Genomic DNA, 19,588 nt, shown 5'->3' with positions numbered 1-19,588 from the left:
ATTAGCACACCTGCAATAACACCAGTACAATGTCATTCCTTTAGTCATGTGTGTGCGAACATGGAAGAACTAGCTCAAGGAACTTGTATTACAAGTTATATATATACATATAGTAGGAAAGATCAGTTGGTGCATTAGATTTATTTATTTGATGTATACATGATGGATTACAAATAAAATACTTGAAGGGTTTTTAAAGAGTTTGAATGACAAGTTTATATGTCTCATAAGCAATTTCTCCAAAATGGGATAAAATTTCCCATATTTTTCTACCTTCAATAAAATCTTCAGCTATCTTATTCAAAGGTATCTGTAGAAGTCTAAGTGGTTTTGTGAGTTACCTTATCTGGCCAGTAAGAGTAACTTCGGAAATCTTCTTGTTGTTAAGGTCTAAGTCAAACGTATATGCTTTCTTCCCAGGAATGGATTCATCAGTAATTCTGAAGTTTGTACCAAAGTCAACATCAACATCTGGAATGTGGACATCACTGGACAAAATCTTTTTGTCTCTATTGTACCTGAAGGTCAGTGTGGCCTCATGCTGCTTTACACCTGGAAAATGTAAGGTATTTTGGTTATTTGTAACTATGGAATGTGTTTGGACTTTTCTTAAAATGAGAATAAAAAAGGATCAACTGGAAATTATATCACCCTGAAGATCTAATGCAACCTTTGACGAGCCTGAATGAGAAACTGGGTAATCCTTTTTTTTCTCATCTTCTAGACACACCACGAGCTGATCCACTAATACCGTCACTACATGTGTTACATAAACTTGTCAACCCACAGATTCCCTCTTTGAAAAATTTTTAGTCGGAAATGGCATTTTTCTCTTGCTTATACAGAACCCATTAACTTCTCCTCTTCCTTGCTTCCATTCACCAACGCCATACTTTTATTTAAATTGGGGGGAAGCATTCCTGGGATACAAAATCAGCCTCTGATCATGAAAATCTTGCACTGGGATTGCATATATGAAAGTTAAAGTGTTGGCCTGTTTGGTTGTGAAAATGGTGTTCTATTTTCTACTGTAAAGAATTCTATTATAATTTACTCATATAAATATTTTGTCCATAAAATGACACAGTTCAAAACTGAGCTAAACCATACTTGTTTTTCAGAATCTTACCTTCTGCCTGGACAGCAAACTTCAAGGTGTCTACCAGGTCATTTCCCTCTCTCTGCAGGTCATAGTTTGCGCTTGCAGAGTATTCTTTCACTTCACCTGTGGACACTATTTCAACTTCAAATCTAAAGGAGTAAACAAATATATTGTAAATAACTATTTTTCCATGACCACAAACAGAAGAAATCATACAGTTTGCAATAGCTCTCTTTCTGAGCTGCTCCTGCTAGTGTGTTTTTAAAGATTTTTAAAGGTAAACTTTATGTGAGAGGGTACTGTACATACTAAACTCTTACAGGGCAAACACAAAACCACAAAATAAACATTGTTAAAGCTGATATAACTTACTTGGATTCTCCAGTCAAGGGATAATATGGAGCTGCCTCTATGGCACTGGCATTGGTGTACAATAATTTGGTGCAGAAATTTAGACCAGCAATGAAAGGCTTGCAAGAAGTCCAGGTTTCTTGGTTTTCAATAAGAGGTGGAAACTCTTCAGTTTTGGCTGGAGACACCAAATGTAGCGTATTGCTGGAACAGATAAGTGAGCCATTTATTCCCAGGACAGGTGTTCAGACATTGTCCTATTAACAAGGTTATTTCCTGAATAAAAATCACTTGTTAAGGTAGGGGCTTAATGAAATATCATTTGGTGGCTAAATGATCAAATGGTTTATTATTATAAGGATTATTATTGATAATTATAATTCCGTGTTGAGCCATTTACCTTGTCTGAAATTAATCTAAGTAGTTCATTTAAATTCAGTCTAGAAATAGGCATTGCTATTATAATAATTTAACATGAAAGAAACCAAAGTAGTAGAAATGATAGTCTTGTTGAAAATTTCAGAAAACAGTGACAAAATAAAGAATCTGTAAGCCATGACTCCCAGTCACCACTTAGCTATTTGTTTATCTTACAAAAGAAGTTATCCCAGTTGTACAATGTCTAGGATTTTTCTGAACTGAAAATTTCTCCATACCTGCCCTAGCCTCTTAATTCTGTCATAATAAAAAACAAGAAGAAAAAGGAAGAACAGAGCCTTGAAAATTCTCATTCTGTTCTCATTACCTGATACTGAGGAGCTTTGTTGGAGTCTTTGGAGCAGGAATGCTAAATTTCAACTGTCCAGCTTTCATACTAACATGTGCTTCAATTCCAGACTCATGGAATATATTAGAATTCATCTCCACACCACTCCTAGCAAATTCAGGCATGTTTATTCCCAGGTGTGTTACAAACTCAATTGCCACTGAAGGTTTAGCAATGAGTTCTGCTTGCATCTATTTAATAAAAACAAAATTATGTATTTATTTGCTCAGTACACTTCTTACTGGTTTTATAAAACAAATGTAATATTCTTGATAATCTAGAGGTAGGTTTTAAATAATTGATTTTGTTATTAAAAGAATTTGATTTCCAAGTCACATAAACATAGGGACCACATAAGTGGTAAATGTAATTTAACAAATACAGCAATATGATAATGCCAAGGAACCTTATCTACTTTAATCTAAAAATACTCATGCTTTGGAAAGATTTTGTACATGGAGCTACTTGCATGTATTTTTAAAACTGACAACAAGATCCAGATTTCCATTGTAAAAAAAAAAAAAAAATTTTCAAAAAAAAAGAGCAAACTACTTGACAAAGAAGAAACAGAGCCAAGATTTGAATTTCTCTAAACAGAAAACAGCTTATTTTCAAGCTTTTGGTTTGGCCTCTACAGAAAGAAGGGACAGAATGCAAAATTTTGGAAAAGATTCCAAAGGTAACTAAAAGGCAACCAGTATTAAATTTGGGGACATATTTTTTATTTTTATTTAAATCATGCATATGGTAGAAAATTCAATCTTTAGGTGAACTGAAACTATTGGAAATTTATGTAATTTCCTTATATTGACTAAATTAGAGCGAAATAGATATTAAAACTGTATAAAAGAATGGATTTTTTTTTATTTTAACCAGATAATTTTGTTTCACATGATATTTAATTGTTATAATTTTAAAATATTTCCATTCAGATCAAAAAATGTTTTATTTAACTAAATTTTCAATATTTCTTTTAACTGAAAATCAAAATTTTTACTTTGAATTGGTCACATCAGAATCTTTTATTAATTATTTGAATAGAAAATTCACAATTTTTTTGAGCTTTTGTACTATTATAATTTGAAGAGCAAGGAGAGAGAAATAAACAGAGGTTAAAAGGACTATTTATGAAAGACTGATTAAAATACTTTTAATTCATAATTTTTATTATGTCTCAAACTTAATTTATTATGTGTATTACCTCTTACTTTAATGTAAATGTCATCCACAAATTAACTGGAGACCTCTAACAAGCAAGTTGCTATTTTCATTTCAAGAGAATATTGTAGTATTTAAAATTTTTCTGGTGTTATGGTTTTATCCCTAAATGAGATTGTAGATTATTAGGAGGAAACAAAATATAGACAGCTGTTGAGACTTACACTTTTTTGATGAAGCTTCACAGCTACTTTAGCCCCGGGTGTTGCTATTCCAGACAAGGCAAACTTCAGTTGCAAACCTGCTCCAGTTGGGAGCTCAAACTCATTGTCCATGAACATGTAGTGGACAAATAAATCCCTGTCAACACCTTTTGAGATGGCTTGTGCAATCTGTGAATCAAACAAGGAAATGAACACTAATAAATCTACACTTTGGAATATGTACATTTTGTACTTTTAAAGTTGATCATGGGATGACTGTAGCTGTATAATCCAAAAATTAATTAATATAGAGTACAGAATTTAATTTCTACAGATTCCTTGCTTCAAAATATGTACTAAACTCTGTTTATCAAAATCTCAGTTTTAAACAAATATTAGATTTTATCACCTGCCTTGATACTCATAGATCATCTACCTTGACTGACACATACAAAGGTGAGTTGGTTTAGACAACATGTAACATGTAACTTCCTCAAAGTCTATGGCAAAGCGTTTTTTTACTGTGACAAAAGAAGGGTTTTACCAAATATTCTTAACCTGTACTATATCTTCTTTCCTTTTTAACATGATGAACTATTGCTTAATATTATTATATATTTTCATAAATAGAAATGCAGTAGTATAAATGCCAACATTATATAGTATATATAATGAAGTAGTATAATGGCCAACACTGAGATTTTGGGTATTGTCCAGTAGATAGCTCATTCGTACAATAAGATCTGAACCTTTGCTTTTTCATTCCTCTCACCGTCTTCCAGGAGGACTTGGTTACTGAAGTGGCTTCATCATGGGCTTCTCAGTCCTTCAGACTAAACCTGGATATTTTATTTTAGCTAATTTTATTTTCATGCTGATATCAAATACCTGTTCTTTACATAATAGATAAAGACAACCTAAATCTTAAAAAAATCTTGTAGAAAAAACCCCAAATTACTAAAATACATTGGTGCCTCAGAAACATACCATTTCAGGAATAGTCTGAAGAGTTTTAACACTCTTTAAAACCATGCTCCCCAGCAATTTGAAATCATTGAGTTTCAGGTATCCAAGTTCCTCTCCCAGGATTCTCAGATATGCTCTTCCTTCAGGAGCTTCCTTGTTGCCCAATTGTTTTATCAATTTTTCAAGGTTAAGCATTATTCCTTTCATGACATCCTGAAAATTCAATCATAAAGTAGTAAAACATATTTATGAGAAACCTGTAAGACCATGTATCTAGAACAGTTACTTAATGCATGTCGGCTAATCTGCACATGCACTTCTTAGAGATTTGTTTCCAGACAAAGGCCCCTCCCGCATACAGTTAAGAAAAAAACATTGTTAACTAGCATTAAGGATTTCTAGTTTAGCTGATAAGGAGAAGGCTCGTAACCAATAAAGAGGGAAATGCTGTAATTATTGTGTAAAGATAGGAATGCCATGTTGTGCAGAGGATGTTTTCAAGCTGTACCTGATCTTGCTTGCCATCCTGGGAGTAACCAAAATAGTCAAAAAGCACCTTGGAAACCTGCTCTGGCACTTTGCCATCAACCCAGTACAAGGCCTTGCTTGCAGTGTCTGGGAAAAATCCCTTCTCTCCAAACAAATGTTCCAGTGTTGGTTCAAACCCCTTTCCGTCCAAGCCAAGCTGAAAAAGACAGGACAATGCAATAACTGAGACACTTTACCTACTTCTTTGGAGCTTTGCAACAAACAGACTTTCTGGGGAACAAACAATTCATTTAAAGTGTATCCTACAAGTCTATGATTTTTAAGGGAAGGTAGAATACCAGGTCTTACACCTAATTGTGGTGAGGCCCAACAAAAAACTTAAACATAGGCTGTGTCTCACTTAAAACCTACTATGAGTACTTCAGTGTGCCAGTAATGATTCATTAGCATGAAGTCAATTTGTTACAGATGGGTTCATTTTACCCTAGCTGAGGCCTTTAATAACTCCAACAGGGTCCTCCATCCAGTCAGTGCAAGTGACATCATAAAACGGATGGCTTGCTCTAAAGCCCACTGAGATTAAATAAAAGTCCCCTTGTAAGCATAGTCATCTTTAGATTTCTCCCAAACCTTGTAAAAACAATACATTATTCAGAGAATGTTGTTACAAGAAAACAGGAGCGAGAAAGCAAGCAGTGGAATACTCGCAGAAGTTTTGGAGAATTGTACCTCAAAGATATCAGTTGGGCCAAATCCATACACATTCAGGGTGGTTTTTAGCATAGTCTCTTTAGGAAGGTAGCTGTTTGGATCAAATACCACATTCCCCTCTACTTTTGCAGAGATGGGATCAACTCCAGGTACAGAAACTCTTTTGGAAATCTGATAGTTTTGTGAGAATTTTCTGAAATCTTTGGCTGTTGGAATCTGGTTTCCTTTCAGAGCTTCTTCAACTTGGCTTTTTAGACTAGGAAAGAGGATAGCAATACAAATATAATATATATTTGAACAGTATAAATAGTATAAATTCCAAAACCTCATTTAGTCTGAGTTGAGGGATTTCTTGTGACACTTGCAGACATTCATACAACTGAGGGGATTGTAAACGGCTAGCTTTCTGCATGTGTTAACAGTAAAATAAAGACTTAAGTGAAAGACTGTAAGCTGGCACTGCTCTGACAAAGCCATAGATTTACTCAGCTGATGTGCTTGTTCAAACAAAGAAAGCAAACAAATAAACAATCAGAATATGCACTGTTAAATAACTAGTACTGCAATTACGGTCAGAACTTTGTTCTTCCTAGGAGACCAGTATACAATCAAGTTTTACTTACTCTTCAATGCCTACTTCTTCAGAGTCTAGGATGTTGGCAATGTGTGAGGCAATAAAGCTTTTCACTTGCTCGTTCTTCTCCTTTGTGAGCACTCTCAAAATCTTTGTGAGATCACTTGGGGAAGGGTTTTTCATCAGTATAAGATAGGCTGCTAGACGTTTGTCTGTAGGTGCATCCCCTTCTTGGAATGCTTTCAGAAGTGCTGAACGGTCCTAAATAAATAGAGAAAGGTTTGCACTGGTGGGCTGACTAGTAGATGATACTGCTAAACTCTTTTGGGAATATATAAGGTGAAATAATTTCCAGGATATAATTTTTTCTGGATTGCCTAACTGTTTCTATACTTTATTTCTAGAGATGACCAAAAATACTTCATTGAAACTGTTTTGATAAAATTTCTTTTGATAGAAAATGTCATATAAATTTTGTTTTTATTAAAACTGATTTTCTTATCCTATATCTTGCAGGTTACTTTTTTGTTCAGAACACTGAACTTGGTTGTTGGGAATCAGAAATGTTCTGGTCTGCAGCAAATTGTCAATTTTTGGAAAAAAAGTCATTCAATTTAGGAAAAAGCGGCAATCAAAATCTTTTGCTGAAGAAAAATTAAAAACTTAGTTTGAAAATAAATAATAATAAAAATAAATTAAATGCTTTAAATTAAACTGAATCTGAGGATGTGAACACCAGGTGTTTCCAGACTCCCAAACTCAGTAAGTCTTCTCTGGAAACAATCATGTGTTTAGAGCAGAAACTTGTTGATATTGAAAAAATTTCTCTATATTAAGCTGAAGTGCTAATGACACCAATTCTGTAGAAGGTGCTTTAATGTCACTAATAAATCTAACCAGTACTATTAATAACAATGACATCAAAATGCAGATATAAAATAGAGACATGATTTTTTCTTTGTTAAATCCATTTACATCTGGAGTACTTAGTTCATTAAAACTGCCTTTAAGTAAGTAAAACTCCATTTAAGACACTCTAATAGGAACAGATCTAAACTTCCTATTGAAACAGAGACTACCTATACAAACAACTGCATCTCAAAGGAGCAACACCCACCAAGTCAGAAGCCTGCAGAACTTCTCAGATATGTGTGTGGAAACTAAGAGAGTTCTACAAAAGCTGGAGACAGCTAAAAGGAAGATAGCAAAGCTATGAAATAATGGCAACGCTTGTGCATATTCAATAACTTCTGTGAACAGTCAAGGTGAACTGAGGACAGTTTAAGCTAATTCTTGTGATCCAATTTACCTCTTCGGTAATAGTCATTTTCCTGAATGCCTGGATGGCTGCTTTCTGAACTGAAAGTGATGCAGCTTCATTTCTTATACATGTCTTCAGAAAAGATTTCAGGTTGGGTTTAGCTTTCTCCATTACTGCACCCATGTTTCCAATAGCCTGTCAGTGATGAAAACACAGAAAAAGGATAAACAATTTTTTCTCCACCAAAAGAAGTTGAGTAATACGTGTACTATGATTTAAAATAATAGCCTGCATAAGGAAAGAAGGAAATAAAAATACCCGAAGTGTGAGGTATGTGAGTTCATCTTCCCCAGAACAATCAGTACCAAGTAGTGATACCATGAAGTCTGCAACATCTGTTATTTCCTCTGTCACAGTCCTCTTCTCATTGTAGAACCTAAAGAAATAGAGAAACACATTAGAAACAAAAGGAGAAAATGAGAAATGTCTATTTATGTTTTATTCCCAAAGAGCGAATTCATGAGAATAACAAAAAATCCTCAAAAACTGACTGCTCTTATGGTTTACTCTAAGCGTTGTAATGTTTTCTGAAGGTAATTTTGTACAATTACATGCTGTCATTACTTACTTAGTAACAGAATTACTCAAGCCATAAAAAGAAGCTCTACTTGGTTGATACTGGGCCATGTTAAGAATTTCCTGTATTATTTCTGAAGTTGGAGAAGGCAATAGTCCCAGGGTATACGTGACCAGGTCTACCACAAGCGGATTCACGTTTCCAGTTCTCAGTATTTGAAGGACTGCACCATAGCACTCTGGAGTCCCACACTGAGCCAGGGCCTGAACTGTGATGGAACTGAAAGGAAAAAAGATGACTTTGATTAACTAAATCCCTGTTTGCAGTTATCACTGCATGTTGCACAATTGAAATAAACATTTGATAGGTTTGTTAAGGTGTTTTAATATAAATTACATACATTTATGTGTGACTGGAAGCAAATCACACAATTGTTTATGAAAAAGAAGCTTCTTCGTTTTACAAATTATACTAACAACATGTTTAGCTATGAACAAGAAAGTATTAACGATACTATCATTACACAGACATATCTTTTTTTCTCAACAACAGACTTTCCCACAATTTTAAGTATTCTAATACAATACATTGAAGCAGATGGAGGCTCTAGTCCCTCAACATAAAGTATGTGTACATTGACTCAAGACCAGCTAGGACAGAAGAATAAGGGTTCAGAGTGGAGGGGAGGGTCAGACCAAAGAATCATGCCCTTACGTGTCTCCAAAAATTTCACTTTCAAAACCATGTTCTTTACTGTAAGTCAGACTTGGGAGTTTAGAATTAATCATTGTCCTTGAGCAGAACTGCATGAAAGATATTTGGCTATAACAACATATCCACAGGATGGTGTCTGACATACACACTTGGGATGGTGGTGAGGAGAAAAAGTCTGTACCGGCTGTATAATACTCCCACTTAAGCTCAGTTTCTCCAATAAGTTTGGAAGATTTGTTAGGGAATGATCAAAACAGTATTAGTTCTTCATAGAAGACTAGAACTTTCAGATCTATTTGAATTGTTATACTGTTCTCATATATTTAATATTCAAGTTCCAATTAACAACTGAGCTTTTCTGATGGCAAAATGTGAAATCCACAGGTTTTACTCTTCCTAGAGAATTATCTCTAGATAATTCTGACAATACTCCTCTTTCTGAAAGACACTCTTTACATCTAATTAACCTCTAAGTTAAAACCACTTGCAGCAAATCATCAGCTTTAGAATGGACTTCTTGTGACATTGACATGACGTGTATTTGCACAATGAACTGTTGTAACATACCTTGAAGTTTCCATCATCTTGGGTACAAGAGAGCCAAGAGTGGAGTTATGTAAACTTCTAAGCCCAGAAACAAATTTGTAAAAGAGTCTTGCTCTCTGCTGGTTCTGCTGGGAGGCTGTAAGTTTCTGCAGTTCTTGAAGGATTTTCAGAACAACATCCCCCTGCCTGGGAAATTTGGCATCTGTACTTTCCAGTGCAAGTCCCTTCTCCTCCAATTCATCTAGCAATTAAAACAATTGCATTGTTTATGTCTTTATCAAGGAGCTATGTTCTTTTTTATCTTCTGTCATACATTTGGTATAAATACAAACTCTGTAGATTATTTTGTATGATAAAATATGTAGATAATTTATATGAAGTTTAACAGCTGAACAGTTTCTAAAAATAATGTAGTAGAAATTAAGTGTAATACTCCCAAAAGTTGAATAATACATATTTGCATAATTTAAAAAAAAAATGATGAAGATGATTCCTTAACACCTTTTATTTTAGCATAGTTTCCTTTTCCAACTTATAATGAGTAAATCTTAGGAGAAACATGTTATGACTAGGAATGACAACTGCCTGTCAAAAAAAGTGTGTTTCAAAACCAAATATATAGTAATCATGGACTGTTTGTATTTGGCATATGAAGCCAAAAGTTGCATAAGAAATTACGGTTAGCTAAAAAGGTTCAATAAACTAATTTCCAATAAAACTACTTTCCAAGCAAATTATAAAATTTTAATTATAAAGAATAGTTTCAAAATTAAAATGAAAACACAAAGATTAAAGATTACAGTGTTTTAACATTTTTTAGGTTTGCCTATTTTATATCCCAACCTTATTCCAGACTAAATTGATCAAACTTCATTTAAAATTATGAATTGTTTTGGTCCCTTCGGCAGCATTATTAATCTTTTAATTAATCCAATGTTTAAAAACAATTGTCCCTGTATTTAACCTGTATTTATATTTTGTCCATGTATTTGTTTTATTGAGAACTGTAACTATACCTCCATCAAAATTTTTGTTATTGATCTTTGGGGTATCTTCAAGCTTCAGTGTCTGGTTGACCTCTGTCATCACACCATAGCGATTTCTAGCAAAGAAAGAAAAATGCAATGCTTTAGTTGATCCAGGTACCTTTGAGCAGTGTTGCCATGCTTCCTGCCTTCTTGAAAACAAAATGCATATTTGGGGATGAAGTCAGGGCAGAATGTGATACATCACAATTTGAAATGAATATTTATAAATAAAGATTAATGATAAATAGTGAGCAACGTACTTGTATGAGGAAGGCAGAAACAGGTGCTTTTCACTGCAGACAGCATCTCTTATATGCCTTTTCTTTGCATCAATATTGTAATGACAGAACTGAGTGCTCCTTAGAAGGGTAGATAACGGGATGTTCTGTAAAACAGTTTGGCAGTTGTTTTACTGACTAGTAAAGGAAACAGTTTTAAAGGCTGCTGCAGTTTTACTGTGATATTAACCGTTACAGAATATTTGAAACAAAGGTGTATAATGGAATCATTCTCACATAAAGAAAAAATTGTGCAGGTATCAATCTTGACTTGAAGAGACTACTTGAGTCTCTTCACAGGCAAAAATCCCCCTGAAATTTTCCCTTAGGCCTTATTGAGGTGTTTGGTTTAGTAGTTACTTCATGACTGATCCCCTGCTGCCTACAACAAAAGACTCCTTCATAGAACTGGTTTGTAATTTTTACAGTAGATCAGGCCCCTTGTAATGCTCCTTTTATTTCACTCTTACTATACAAATTTTAAAGATTTCTACAGGCTGTAGAAGTGGCAGAAATCGGAAAATGTGTTTTTAGCATGATATGAAATCCTAACATTTTTATTGAAGCAAAATACTCAAAAGGACAGGTACCATGATAACAGGAAGAAATCTGCCAACATTCATGCAAGCAACTGCATTTGATCGTTGTGGATTAACAGGTAGCCTGAACAGCATGCCAAACCATCGTATCATATACACATCAGTGTTATGGTAGACGCCATGTTTCACATGAAATTTAAATGCTGAAACTTGTGACTCATAAAACTGAAAATTTGGATAGAATCTGATAGGTTATTATGTAGTGAACAGTACTAACTCCACCCATGAAAAGCTCTCCTTTAAAAAAATAAGGAGAAGAACATGAAAGTAGGTAATTAAACTCTTCCTCTGCATCTGTTTTTCTCTGATTGCCAACAAAACTACAGCCTGATATAATGCAAGGGTGTAGATAACCTATTTAAGCTTTAAGAAGATAAATACAGAATTTAGTTGTTGCAGTGGCTGTTTCTCATTTTAAGTGATGTAGCGAAGAATATTTTATGTATTTTTTAATGGTATACTTACTAGTCCCTTTACAATGGCAATAGGGCTGACATAATCTCTGATGGGACTAAAGTTGTCACAGGCTTTCAGGTCCCTGTTAATTGAAATATCTTCTGCAACATTTCCTTTTCTAGATTTGAATTCAACTTCACTGTCACACTTTCCATATACAGTATCCTAGAAAGAAAAAAGAAATCAGTGTCTTTATTCATACGGTCAGAAATTTTCTGATCTAGCTGAAAGGCACCCTTTCTCAACTGAGTTTCCAGGTCTTTTGAAAATGATGCTCAGGAGTAACTCTGCTAGGTGAGGTTTCTTCCATTTGTTAAGGAAATAAAGTGAATGGTTTCAAAACACCTACCATTGAAATAGTTTTTATGTTTTCTACTGTTTCTGTTGGCACAAGTAGAGCTGAGATGATTCCTCTCTTGAGATTCAGCACATTCAGAGGTTCATCCTTCTCTGGATACAGTTTGACTTTTGTTCCATCCTGAATGCTGAATTTTAGTTCATGCCTGCCCAAAAAACCCTCAGCATTAGTATGAAACCATGTTAAAGCCACCCAGCAAAGAACATGCTATCAATAAATTGCTGGGCTATAGTTAAACCATCACGTTTATCTTGCTCTGTCATTATTTACTATACACTCTTGTCACTATTAAAGGGTTTTACTATTAAAGCAGGAAAATTCTAACCAAGGACATTCTGATATCAGCTACTACATCATCTAAGGACAAGCAAATATCAAGAGCAAAGACTGGAAGTTGGAAGTGCACAAATTCAGAGGAGATTAGTAAGTTTTCAGAATGAGGTAATTATTAACTACTGCAGTGGGCTACAAAATGATGGGAAGGATTCTCTACTTAGTTGCAGTCTTTAAATAAAGCCTTGATAGTTTTCTGAAAAACATGTTTTAACACTGTCTCAAGTTGTTTTGAGATCTATGGCTTGTGAAACAAGATGGAGTGAATACTGAGGCACTGAAACAAGCATGAAGGTGCTTGAGTAAAATATGCACTGACAAGCACTAGAGACTAGTTGGATGGAGGGAGTAGTAGCAATAAGTTGCGAAAGCAGATAAGCATGGAAAAGATAAGTTGCATAGGTCATTAAAGATTGGGACGGGAAAACTGGACTTCAGTCTAAAATGCCTTTCTATTGCACAGTCTTTGTACCATGTCAGCAAAGGGAAATGATCTTAAAATGGCTACACACAGCCATTTGAGAATTTGCTTACAAGAAGGAACTTGCAATACTCCTTTAGGGGACTACCCAACAGTTTCCTGATGTAGATTATATAAAGGACAAAAACATTGCAGGTGAAAATTCTGGATGGAAAAACCCCTTCTCTACTTGCAATTGAGAACTGTGCCAAGTTAGCCCTAAATTGTATCAGGGAGAGTTTTGCTGTGGGAATAGCTTATAAATCTACCATGTTATCATGATATGTGTTCTATGCCTGGAAAATATAGTCAGGGTGGACTGCAACATTGCAGCCCATTCCATGCTAAGCTACAAGTATTGGTGATAATTGATATTGCTTACTTGGACATGGCATTTGCAAAGTCCTCAGAGTTCTTTGACTTTTTCAGCACGGCCCTTCCCTCAGTGTCAACACCAAATGTCTCTCTCAGGGAGCAATGCATTGTCCTCAGGATGAAGCGGCACAGCTGTGGTACCTCCAGTTCGACCTGAAAACACAAATATGACGTGTTTATTCTTTTTTCATTATCATCTTTCCAGGATCATCCAGTTACAGTTTTGAAAATGTATTCCTTGGGTTTTGTAAAGTGTCAGAATCACCCTTCTAACAGCTGTTGGGAGATTCTAAAGTACTCTAAATAGCTTAAGGTAACTTGAGGGAGAAGATATGAAAGCAGATATTTGCATGGTTATACTATATACATGGTAAACAAGCAACTTAGGTTCTGAAAATTTATAATACTAGAATAACTGTATGATAACTTGAGTCATTACACTGATCAATGTTCAGACTCTGTCAGAACAGTGTGTGCTAAATAAAAAAATATTTTCCCCAGTTACTCCATTTCAGAACCACCTCCACCCCCCCCCCATGACGGGAAAATTTTGGGTAAGACAGAAGGATATTGGGTAGTGTAATAGGCTACAGGACCTTTTACTTCTACAGCCCTGATCCTGTCTTGACTGTTACCATGCACAGGCTATCAAGTGGTCTTCATGGCATCAATTAGCTATTTTAGTTCAACTTCTAGAATTGTTTCATGAACATTGGTAGACTCAGCTTGGGAGCTAAGGAAAACTGAACTACCATGTCTCCACCCTCTTTCACGTTAAAGTACAGACAGATTAGGATTGAAATGCACTGGCACCGTGATATGAAGGACTTCTACCATCCTCAGTGCTTTCTGTCTGGGACAGGGAGGGCTTAGTTTTCAGGAGGCTTGACAGGTGCCTTTCAGAAGAGTGATATGTTTGGAAAAACAGTGAAGGATGCTTCTCAGCTGTCAGCTCCCACGTTATTCGGTACACAGTCCCAATCAGTTGTATTTACTCCTCTTTTCCTACCTTGCAAGTGATCTTTGAACCACTTCGTGAATCTGCTGTTCCTGTGATTCCATTCGATGTTTCTGCTTCATATAAGTAAACATACTTTCTGAGGTGTTTAAATCTGGTTGCATCTTCTGCAGTTGGGAGGAAAAAAAAAAGAAAAGTGCTTTTGTGACTTGGGTAAGATATCCATATGTAGAGCCTTACAACACATGCTTAGTGTTGTGTAACTGACATGAATGCCACATACAAAGGAAGCATGAGGACCCTCCCACTATTTCCTTCAACAGAATAGCTTTAAGATAAAGAACTAATGTCTTCACGTCAGCTGGACACTTTCTGAAGCATAAGACAAAACTTGTGGGGGAAGCATAAGTTTTGAGGTCCACTGGCATTTGATGAGATGTGACAATATAAACCCATCCGGCCTTCAAATCATGTCCCATTAAAGTAAACGACAAAAATGGCAGAAAACATAAGATGTGGAACTATTTTTAAAATGACCTTATTTCTTCTAAATTAAACCAATCAAATGGTAGCTTTGAAATTGGTAATAAAATTATTTGTTTCAGCTCAGATTCTTCCATCATAATTCAAATGCAAGGAGCTGTTCGATCTAAGTCACATGACTTAAGACTGAAAGCAAATAAGCACAAAAAAACACAGAACAGCAAAACTAACAGCATTTCTCAATATCATTTCACCTGAATCTACAGAGCACTTTTCTACCCCAGATTCTCCTGAAGCACAATCTGCTCTAACTCACTTAGTAGATCAGCAGATTTTACTGGAGTAGACTCTTTTTAATGGGGATAAACTTTAGTTAAATGAAGAGCACCCAGAACAAGGCAAAAGCACTCAGTTATGAGCAAGAATAAGGGAGGAGGAAGTATTTGCAGAGGTGTTTCTCTTTTTATCAAAGGAAGCCCCCAAAACATCCTCAAAGGGATGAATCTCACCTGTGTTTAATCTGTCCCTGTTGCTTTCAGAGGCAATTAATCTGTAATTTTAAACCCTACAAGCAGGAATGAATGTGGTAACAGAAACATAAAGAAAAAAATATTTTGTCTCTGTGTCAAACACAGGGATATAAGATCTTCTTTTGGTGTCTGGAATGCATAATATATGCCAAATGATGTCCTCGATTCCAATTCACTCCAATTATAATTGCAGATATAATTTTGAACTAAACATGTGATGATTAGGCACTTTAAGGGATTGTGTTAGAGCAGTTTAGGCATATTCTATCTGAACAAAAAGTTACTTTTCCCTCTGTTTAGACTGAGCAACTCACTCTGTGATGCTGTTGTGATGCTGAGTGAAAAGCCATTTGCTAAATTGCTCCTCTGTGGTTATTGGTGACTGTCTGAACATATTGGAGTCCTCATCTACTTTTATAGAAGAAAAAGGGTAAAGTCCTCTTGGTATAAACCCATATGCCCACAGCCAAGTTTGTGATATTATGCCTGGCTTAACCTGCCATGAATGTAGCTTGCTCTTTCTCTTTTATAAAATATTTGTCATGTCAGAGGCCAATGGCAATGCTATCTTGCCCATTATGTCACAGAATTACATACTTAGAGAGGAGAACAGAACAGTACTATAAATCTTGTATTTCCTGCTTGGATTATCACTTTTACAAGTGTTACAAACTTTAATAGTGTTTTAACTGAGATTAATTTCATGTAATTGCTAAACAGAATCAATATAATTAATACTAGCTACCATGCAGTAATCAGCATCTTACAAACATTTGAAAACTGAATTAAATTATCTAATTAACCTTTAAATATTACTCCTATAAAGAATTCAACACTGTGCCTTGCCTGTCAGTTTTGGCTGTCCTGGATCATAACATTGCTTAACTGTAAATTCTCAGAAGTTTTCGCAACACTAGTATCTGATACGCTAAAGCAAAAGGTTAATTATTGCTTCATTTCCTGCTTTTAAACAGAAATAAATGGAAAAGGAATAGCGAAATGATAAGATTGGAAATGCAAATACCAAATAATTTATTGTATCAAAAATACACAAGAAATTGGCAATGAAGCCCAGAAGTCTTTGAGTTGGTTCAGGCAGTTGAAATAAACCCAGTTGCCTGGAGATGGTGCTAAAGCATCCAACAAGGGAAAAAAATCCTAAAGACACAGAACAAAACAACCCATTCAGTACTTTGACCCTATGGTGGAACATTATGTATCTAACCAAGCAGCCAAGGCCAGTCAGAGTTCATTATAAAGATAGTGCATAAAGTCAGCATTTCCTGAGTCTTGTCTTGTTTTAAGAAATTGCTGTCCTTGCTGACAGAGTTGATGATTTATTCTACAGGTATTCAGTTAGATATTCAAGTGCAGTTCTGTGGGTTTAGCAGCTACTGTGAAGGGTAAATGACAAGTGAGATTCAGCTCACGTAAAGTGTAATGTACATAACCTCACTGCTAAAGCTTCATATCTAAACAGGGATTTCTAGATGAAGGAATTCGCACCTGACGATAAAGAAATCAACAAAACAATGGAAAGTAGTTTCTTAATGAGAGCTTTTTAAAAGTTTAGAAACTTGATCTTAGGAAACTTTTAAAATTCTTTGAGCTAAGCCTTATAGATAATTAAATACCTAAAATAAATGGCAATAAAGATATCAAAACATCGCCATCACTTTTGTTTCAGTTATTTCAGAGGAAGAGATTTATAGAATAGGAAAAGTCAGGCTTTGAGATATGCATTCAGTTAATATAGGAACATAAGACAACAAAAGCAGATGCAAGAAGTCATTTACTTGAACATCCTGGATTTCCACTTTCAGGTGTTTCTTCTTCTGTAAAGAATAAAACCAAGAATCAAAAGCTGGAAAAGCTATAAAACAAAGGCTATAGAAATATAAATGGAAATACTACATTTTCTTTGTAAGATCTTTTCAATTCATACCAACTCTTGATGTAGTTTGGCATACTGATGTAAGTAACAAAGCTACTCTTAACATTGACAGTACAGAGTCAAATCTAAAGGGAGCTGTAGTATCTGCCTTGGGATTGTGAACTAAGACCTCAGAATAAAATCTTTAAGTCACTGAATTGAATTATTTTGATTTAAGCTGAGAAGGATCAGCTTCTATGTTAACAAGTTTTTTAAAAGCCCTATGTTATGTGAAATAGTTTATAAATGGTGGGCACAAAATGTAGAGGTAGACAGATGAAATGTACCATATAATACAGTTTACTTTAAAATTTTTAGTCTATTTGAGTGCACAAAAATATACTGCATAATGGATGAATGGCTATATTTTGCTTTTTGTACATTTATAAAAGGACAACTTTGATGATTAGTACTACATTTTTCTGCTATTAAATCTTTTCTGAGTGTTGAGAGTTCATTCTTTGGAGGAAAGGAACACTGACTGGAAGCCTATTCAAGTCAAGAAAAAACATTTGCTCCAATCTGCCTTAGGTATGTCCCACGTAACTATTTAAAATAAAACAAAATCTACTAAATTTGCTGCATTCATTTTATTCTATGACATTCTTTCAGATATCACACATGAATTCCAGCACTTTTCACAATATTCTCTGCATATTTTCCAAGTTTTTGTTCTGGGAATTCGAAGGCTGACCACTCTACAGAAATGATGTAGCATTAGTTTCAGTAGCAGCAATAGCAACACTAATACTACTATTGCTGTTACAATAGTAAGAATAACAACATTATTAATAACCATTAGATACAAGTCCATCCTTTAAAATTGTATAACAGCAGTCAACAACAGAATATTAGTTCAATAAAGGTGTATTTATGATTAATTTGATCTGCATATAAAACCAGACCTGCACAACTGGCCCCAGGCTAACCTTCCTCCTTAGGGTTCCTGAAGTCTTTAGTAACACTACAGCATCATATTCTAAAAAGCCCCTTCTTGGGAAGCAAGGATAGCTCGCAATCCACAGCACCATATTGATCTAGGCCATCTTTTCTGATCTTAGGAAAAAAAACCTTTGCTGGCCTACTTCTTTTACTACTACTGCCGATGACTCTGTCCCTTTAACAGCAAACTGTATTTCAAACATCAGCATTGCCAGCCAAATACATTTTGCTTTATTGCTCTCCACCTTCACACGGGCCACAAAATAGCAACAGCTAGGATAAGTCTGTATGGTATCTCCAGGCTCCACTATCTCCATGGGGGTTTAAAAGGACTGCACTACAGAAAAACAATTAGGCCAAAATAAAGTATGTGAATTCCTTACAAGTTGCAAAATACATTACATCTGATCAAAAGACATCAAGTGACATTTGTGACTTGGGATCTTCTCATGATTGTCCAGTCATACGCAGGGAAGAGATGGTATATTTGCTACATGTACCTTCTCTAATTCTCTAAGCCATTGTCCTGCTGATTTTTGCATTATTGTTGTTTTAATGGGTTTATAAATAAAGCAGCAAAAAGCACTAACATAAAAGGCAATACTTACGTGTGAGAACACCATTGCTGAGCAGCAGCAAGAGCAGCAAGAGCTGCACAGGGCCCATGGTGAGCCCCGAACCCTCTTGCTGCTCTTTCTTTTTCCGTCCCTTCCCTCTTCACCTCTTCCCTACTGCCTCACAGGGAGAATGAGCCTTCTGACTTGGACCTCCATTTATATAGTCTGTAGCAAGCAGCTGAGGCAAACGGTTTAGAAAGCTCAGAGCAAATTGCCAAAGGTCCAAAGGTGAGAGTCCCAGATCCTCACTGCACTCCAGGATACACTCTGCTTTGGTTGCTGGGAGTCCCTGAAGGCAGAAGACTTGAGCATATACTGGAGATGTCACTCTTCCAGTTCATTGTTTTTTTTCTTTAACAGATTTTTTAAAAGCCAAATCCCTCAGCTGCAGACTCCAACGACGTATTGAAATACATTTCCCACACCTACATAGGAATGATTACAACGCATAAATTATAGCTGGACGAAATGATCACTGCAACATACTTCCAGTATAGATGTTGAGAGCTTAAGGGTATGAGTACTTGAGAAAATGATAGTATTGTACAATTTAGACCTCTTCCCTTTAAAGGCAGGAGAATGAACATTTAAGATTTTTCCTTTGTTGTACTAAAATTCATCATATACCTTTCTAAAAATTATTTTACACTTACATGCAATATTCTGGTAAATCAGGTCTTGTTCATGTTGAAAGTAAGCTCTGTGTAATTCTTTTGTTTCTTCAGTTCTGGATTCAGTTTCTTTTGTTTTCTAATAATAGCAAAAATACTAAAATAAGATGACAAAACTTATCTGAATGAAGAAGATAAACCTATGAAGA

At 35.3% G+C, this 19,588-nt stretch overlaps 1 protein-coding gene across 1 annotated transcript in view; it reads right to left on the bottom strand.

Moving 5' to 3' along the window:
* Positions 1-18,897, bottom strand: part of APOB (apolipoprotein B) — a 37,957-nt gene extending 19,060 nt beyond the window's left edge. Inside the window, 21 exon segments of the mRNA XM_037392435.1 lie at positions 342-552; positions 1,130-1,251; positions 1,475-1,657; positions 2,199-2,410; positions 3,602-3,769; positions 4,568-4,759; positions 5,055-5,231; positions 5,765-6,002; positions 6,370-6,581; positions 7,630-7,776; positions 7,900-8,017; positions 8,210-8,437; positions 9,440-9,659; positions 10,435-10,520; positions 10,707-10,831; positions 11,789-11,944; positions 12,129-12,282; positions 13,313-13,458; positions 14,315-14,430; positions 17,073-17,111; positions 18,760-18,897. Of these exon segments, the coding sequence (XP_037248332.1) occupies positions 342-552; positions 1,130-1,251; positions 1,475-1,657; positions 2,199-2,410; positions 3,602-3,769; positions 4,568-4,759; positions 5,055-5,231; positions 5,765-6,002; positions 6,370-6,581; positions 7,630-7,776; positions 7,900-8,017; positions 8,210-8,437; positions 9,440-9,659; positions 10,435-10,520; positions 10,707-10,831; positions 11,789-11,944; positions 12,129-12,282; positions 13,313-13,458; positions 14,315-14,430; positions 17,073-17,111; positions 18,760-18,817 (3,308 nt within the window). The 5' untranslated portion in view covers positions 18,818-18,897.
* Positions 18,898-19,588: the final 691 nt, after the last annotated feature.

The sequence above is a fragment of the Falco rusticolus genome, chromosome 6, assembly GCF_015220075.1.
Source record: "Falco rusticolus isolate bFalRus1 chromosome 6, bFalRus1.pri, whole genome shotgun sequence".
In the NCBI taxonomy this organism is placed as follows: Eukaryota; Metazoa; Chordata; class Aves; order Falconiformes; family Falconidae; genus Falco; species Falco rusticolus.
Note: the sequence above shows the minus strand (reverse complement) of the source record. Positions and strands in the feature narration are given on the sequence as shown.